The sequence below is a fragment of the Trachymyrmex septentrionalis genome, unplaced genomic scaffold (assembly GCF_001594115.1).
Source record: "Trachymyrmex septentrionalis isolate Tsep2-gDNA-1 unplaced genomic scaffold, Tsep1.0 scaffold9, whole genome shotgun sequence".
Taxonomy (NCBI): Eukaryota; Metazoa; Arthropoda; class Insecta; order Hymenoptera; family Formicidae; genus Trachymyrmex; species Trachymyrmex septentrionalis.
Genome location: NW_017306091.1, coordinates 4864415 through 4871125, shown reverse-complemented (window position 1 = coordinate 4871125; position 6711 = coordinate 4864415). Strand labels below are relative to the sequence as shown.

The following is a 6711-nucleotide window of genomic DNA, read 5'->3' as shown; positions in this document are numbered from 1 at the left end:
AGAGGGGGGGAGGGGGGGAGAGAGAGAGAGAGAGAGAGAGAGAGAGAGAGAGAGAGAGAGAGAGCCGATCTCGGAATGGATGATTTAGTAAAGGAAACTCAGGGTAGGACTCACGTTTTCCACTTCTTCGGATAAGTCCTCGAAAGATGCTATCGGCGCTGGTCCAAGCTTCTTTTGATGAACATTCGGCAAACCCGACGCCATTTTTGAGAGTTCAAATCACGATAATACTGAAAAAATGTGAAAAATCAAAATCAGATATTTTTGCAAAAAATCAGACGTTTTTATGCAAAGCTTTTAACAAAAGCACAATCTTATTTCGGTCTCAATAGCGTGTAGAAGCTAAGAAGCACGTGTTGTAATCGCCACCTTAGTTACTACGCTGTTATTCTTACCGTTATGTTACAAGTATTATGCAATAACACCAACAGGTATATAGCGTGTTACGCTTCTTGCCACAATTTCTCGGTTAATAAAGCTCAAGAAATGGCAAACGGCGCTCTTATTAAATAATAAAGGCATTTACTTGCAATCATGTTTATAAAATAAAATTTTTGACACACGTTATATGTGATATTTAGATATTTATTTTTTTGCTTTGCAATTAATTAATATCTAATACTATAATAATCATACTTTATACTAATCATACTTTATACTAATATAGTGTTCAAAATTTTGTATACATATAGTTACACTGTATATATTTATAGCGTTAAAAAGAAGACGAATATCATCATTCTTATATATTTTATAAACTAATTGAAACAGAAGATTCATTCTCGCGATATTTCCTAATTTTCTAACGCTAATTGCATTAAATATTGGCAAAAAAAAAAGAGAAAAAAATTCATATTTATTGTAAAATAATGAAAGTTAATATCACTACTAAATTATGTTATGTTTGTGAGTTATTATTATTATTATTATTATACATATAGCTAGTAGCATTAAAACGGTTCAAGCGAAGGACGAGGTTGATTACATAATATTTCTAATGTCGTATTTTCTAAGCCCTATTTTCACAATCTATGGTTATGTAAAGATTAAAGGTTATCAAGAAATGCATTAATAAATTTCGTTGATGAATCTCTTGGTAACCTTTAATCTTGATGATTGTTTAAAAGTCGACTACAACACTATCCAATCGTCGTGCAAAAGGCTGAGCATAAAAGATGCGATTGTCAAATAAACCAATCCAACATATATATATATATATATATATATATATATATTTTTAGATAATCAACGAAAATCTAGGGAAACGCACAGGATAACGATAGATTTATCGAGTACAACAAGAAAAACAGTAGAAAAGAAATTCAAACATTCTTCAATTGATTTCTCCTAACAGCACATCCTCAGGATGATTCTGAATACGTCCTGAATATCTTGGGACATATATGAGATATGTTTCGAACATTTTACTAAGATGCAAATTTTTGAATATTCTTAGCCCTAATAAATAAGCGCCTAAAAATGTCCTAAACATCTCCTGAGAACGTCCTTGTGGACTATCAAATAAGCGCCACATTATATCCTACGTACACATTATATCCGCTACAGGACATCCGAAGTCCTAAAATGTCCGTTTGTAATCCTTGGGATCGATACTTTTTTCTAATATTCTAGATCTGCCACTAGGTGGTTCCTTTAACTACAACAGAACGTTCTATAGGAATAGGACGTCTAAGTACAATTTTAAGACCTCCACACTGCTTCTTCATGCAAACTACTAGTGGACAATTATTTCGTAAGTATGCACAACTTTTATATAAAACAAATGTCACGACGTGACAGCTCTGGAGCGTCATATTGGACTAAGAAATGGTAAAAATGTCAATTTCGAAATTTTTTTTGTCATTCTCAGTATAGGCTTCACCTCCCAGACACGTAGATATTAATGGTTTAATCCTGGAAAAACATTCTCAAATGATCAGAGAGGAAAAAAGTAATTGTTATACAAAAATTGTATGGTTTAGTCGGAAATACAGAGACGAGGATCCCCTTAAAAATTGATAAGTCTGAGAGTTTGTAAAATTTCTATCATATGGACTAACAAAAATTATAATAATTTCAATGCTTGCTTATTTATGACTCGGCCACTTTCGTATAATCATCGGCGAAGAAATCTAATTCAATGAGCAAATTCCGCAAAGCAGAAAATCCCTTTGAACTGATCGGAACCGATCGACCGGCTGAAAAGCTGACAAACACAAGTTATTGTCATTAGAAAGATCGATTGATGAGTTTGCCGGATCATCGTTGACGTAACATGTGCGTGACATAGTCGCTGATTGGTTGATCGGCTGGTTAACCCAACTGGTTATCCCTGCATCTATTTTACACGGTGCGAGTTGGCATATGAATTGATAAGTAGCTGAGAGTCGGTTACTGGTTTTGTATAAACAAATCAGTCGAGTTACTGACCATGCAATTTGGACGGTAATTGGCTTTGCCAATCTATCGTTATCCTTATTTCAAATATTTTTATTCTAGTATTCAGTTCTGGCATTCCCTCACTACATAGGTCAACTACTGACTCTTTGTGAATGCACAAATCAATGTGGCCAGTAGTGATATATTGGAATAGAATTATGTAGTATGTACAATACATTGAAGAGAATTACGCCTAGATAATTCTAGACTATCGTTTACATTACGTATAACAAAAGTGTACACCAGAGTTATCTAGGCGTAATTCCTAAACGAATCCCTGAAGTAACTAAAGCCTGGTTTACACGGTGCAAACTATTAGATTGCCAGTAAAAAAGTAGCTAGCCCCTGAACTGAGTGATATCAGCCTTACAATATTGACTTTTGTTATTTACACGATGCGAGCTATTATTAGCTTGATAGTAAATTAGTGATACTGACCTCCGAACTACGAGTAGATAGCTAATTATCTCAGTTATTAATTCTGTACTGGGCCGAAATCAGACTACGCATTGAAGATTGAGATCGAAGATTGAAATGAAACTAATAAAGACAGAGAAATTTTAGCTTCTTTTATTTGAATTGATCAAATTTCGATCTTTCAGTATTCATGCAATCTCTTAATCTTCAATGCGTCTGATACCGGCTTTAGATTACTGTTTGGACTGCTACTAGCCATACTGATTTGTACATCCGTAAAGGACCAATAACTGGTATCTACACGATAAATATAAAAAGACCAATAAAGAAAAATATTCGAAATAATTGTCTTGCCCAAGTTGGCCAAAATTGGTCTTACTATCCAACTTGCACGATCGAAATCCACCAATCTATCTACGTGAAGCCAATAGCCGATCTTCATCTACTCACACTATTATCTCGCGTGCCAACTCACATCGCAATATGTAAACCGACGAGGATAAATGAAATTAAGCGCAAAATTAGAGGCCGACCAGTGGACGAGATTCACACATCGCCGTATTAATACGCGTAGAAAATAAAAATGATGATTCGAATGGATAGTAGTTGGATCGTTTGCCCGATACAGATACTTATGATATGATATAACAAGTAATAAGCAAATAAACAATAATAAATTAAACAATAATAAATTAGAAACAAAACAACAAATAATTTAATTTGCTGTAGCTGTCGGAATAATGCACAGTTAAAATCGTAAGCGTAAGATTAAATGATAGAATGGATTACGGTTGAATGATTGCGAATCCGCGATGAATCCAGAACAATTGGTGTATTCATGGATCGAATAACAGGCCTGTTCTTTTTAGTTGAACTTGTTGCACGCTTCCAACGTGGAGAGTAAAGGAAGAAAGATGAACTCTCAATCTTGAGCCGAAACGTGCGTTTATATATTTCTTTTTTCTTTTTTTTTCATTTTATTTGCAATAAATGTTCAACAAAATCAGAATATTGTAGTTTTTATAATTACGAGAAAATCTTTGCGCACTGTCTTCCGCGCCGACTGATCCTTGTATACTGTACATATATAGCTCCTTTATGTTAATTCTTATCGTATGAATATCAAGAAGCCCGTTGTTGTTTATTAAAGATGAGCCGCGCAAGAAGTTTAGCTAAAAAGAACAGACCTGTTATTCCTAATGTCTTATAATGTGATTTAATGTTTGAATTGTGACGTAGCTGCGTTGTATGCAATCCTGATGCATCTGATATAGCGCGGGTACAGGTCGCGTACCTACGCTACGTTGTGCAGTCGCTAACAAGGCTCTTCTATTTATAGCGCATCGCCTTCGAAGCGCAAATGCGAGTCTACGCGTTAAGATTTTCCTTATGATCCCTCTCGAGGAGAAAGATGTATCTTTATACACAAGTCACAAAGTTGCAGATTACAGTCTGTACATACCTACATCGAAATTAAACGTACATGTAGGTACAATAATTACCACTTTCCAAGATATTTATGTAATATGTAGTCAATTGTCACGCGCGAAGGCACTCAAGCTCAAATTTCCATCTTCATCTTCCGTTTATGACTTTTATTTCACAGAGAAATGAAATAAAATTTACTATATTTAATAGAGAAATAATAATTTCCAAGAACAATAATCCTGTAATTATAGCTGTGTAAAGCATTTGTTGTCGATTAATTGTTGATCCATAATTATTTTAGTAGCGTCATTTAAACACACAGACAAGAGGTCTATTTTCTGTGGCTGAACTAGTGTAGACACTTTTAGAACTGAAAGTGAGATAGATGCACGTTTGATATTAGTCGAAAGCGAGGAAGAGAGTTCTAGAGCAGTGTCTAGTTCCTAGCAGAAACAGACTACAGATTTATCGCAGTGTCGATTTTCTCCGTACGTATAATTGGTATAATCGCTCAGAGAACTTGGGTCGTAAAAGAAAAAAATCGCATAACCGCATAATAAACGGAGGAATGAAATCTTAATTTCGACAACTTTATTTGCCAATGCTGTACAGGCAGAGATAGAAAGATAATCTCCCCTTTGTATGTCCATAACGGATGGAGAAACTCTGACGGCGATTGCCATGAGATTGATCTCTTGGCGAGGTAGCAAAGACTAGGCACATCGCGCGAGTATTTGTATACGCCAGTACTTGTATACTGTCCAAATTCGTAATTGACAAGTGTGATCGTGCTCCTTACGTTACACGCGATCACTCTCTCTTACGTCGCGTTGATGATCGATTGTACAAGGCGATTCGATGTTAGAACGCGCTTCGCGACATCTCTCTAACCGAAAGAGCTGCAGCGACTAGAAGGGAATCGTCAATTCGTCATACAGTCAAGAATCTTTTTCATTTACTTAAATTTTTTCGTTACATCAACTATGCCATCCATAATGTTTAATGCTAAATTAATAATAATATATTTCCCGCGTGCTCTCACACTCTGCTCTTTCGTATATTAATTTTTATATTCAAACAGAGAGAACTATTGAACTTTTAGAAAAAAGATCGATAAAAGAAATGTAGATTCACCGCTCCGAGCTCGATGTACTCCTTAATTTATAAAAATCATACAAAATTGAAAGAAAATGGAAAAGAATTACGCGAGATTTTAAATAGTGTATTAGGTAAATTTCAATCACAAAATCACAAATAATATTTTCTTTGCGAAAAAATTGTATTTCACGAGCCTTGATCAAGACTCGGTCGCAATGGCAAGAGCTTTCCATTTGGAGAAAACGGTCGAAATCACTTCTACGCATTGAGTCTAATTTTGGTAACGTCAGGATAAGTGTGAAAATGATGTTTGCGCTTATTCACGATAGTGATACATGCGAGCAAGACGGACGGACGGACGGACGGACGGACGAATGGATGGATGGATGGATAGATATTGGATAGATATTGGATAGATAGATAGATAGACAGAGAGAGAGAGAGAGAGAGAGAGAGAGAACGTGTAGAAAACACGAGACATGTTGTAAAATCGTTGTGGCGATAAACAGCGAATCGACTCGATCACCAAAATTCACTTTGATTTCTCACACGAATATTATGTCACTCTCACTTAACTGGAAAAAGCTCTCATCGGAGTACGCGTGTAGTGCGTCTCATTGTCATCACTGGCAACTTATCGTATTAAGCGTATTAACCAACAGCAGCACCCGTACCAGTAGACCCTCACCGCGACAGACCTTCACCGTTCGTGTTCACGTCCTCTTGGCCGATTTCTCGCTGCACTCGTCGACGCGTGTGCCGCGCCGTCGAGGTCGAGCCCTCGTTGTGCCATCGCAGAGTCGCTCTCTGCCTAGCTTCGCCTTGGTAGCGAGAAGCTCGCTCTCCGTTCGCAAATCGCCGTTTCTGCCAATCCCGGCGGCGAGGACGAAAAAAACGGGACACCCTCGCGAATCGCGCTCGCGACCACCCTCACCCTCGCTCTCCCCGACACGGACACGGACACGGGCACGGGCACGGGCACGGGCACGAGCACGAACAACCACCCCTGACGTCCTACTTTCCTCTCCACAGTCCACAGTTCACACTAGTCCACAATCCACGGCACGCTCACGACCTCAGCAAGAGTGCGCTCGCGACTCACGTTCGCACTTCTCACGTTCCCCGGACGCATGTAGATATACATGGCATGTATATGTACATAATGCCCAATCGGCGCGGGCGGTCGCACGAATCTCTCGATACACAAGACCGGAAATAATACAGTATATACTCTCTTACCCTAGTCTGATGTCCTCCATTGCCACAGCTATTGGCCGACAACCGATCGATCTCCTTTTCCCCTTTTTCTGCAGCTACTCCATTTCTGTG

General features: G+C 37.8%; 1 protein-coding gene across 6 annotated transcripts in view; it reads right to left on the bottom strand.

The window, feature by feature from the left end:
• Window positions 1-6711, bottom strand: part of LOC108755872 — a 17136-nt gene that overhangs the window by 10090 nt on the left and 335 nt on the right. For 2 of the 6 annotated variants that reach the window (XM_018499249.1, XM_018499254.1), the window contains exons 1-2: window positions 6622-6711; window positions 115-230 (exon numbers count right to left, since the gene is read on the bottom strand). The exon at window positions 6622-6711 is cut by the window's right edge and continues 335 nt beyond it. In XM_018499249.1, coding sequence (XP_018354751.1) covers window positions 115-204 — 90 coding nt within the window. In that variant the 5' untranslated portion in view covers window positions 205-230; window positions 6622-6711. Of the gene's footprint in view, window positions 1-114; window positions 231-5953; window positions 6033-6056; window positions 6414-6621 lie in introns of those variants that run through there. The other 4 variants (XM_018499252.1, XM_018499251.1, XM_018499250.1 and 1 more) reach the window with 4 other exon arrangements.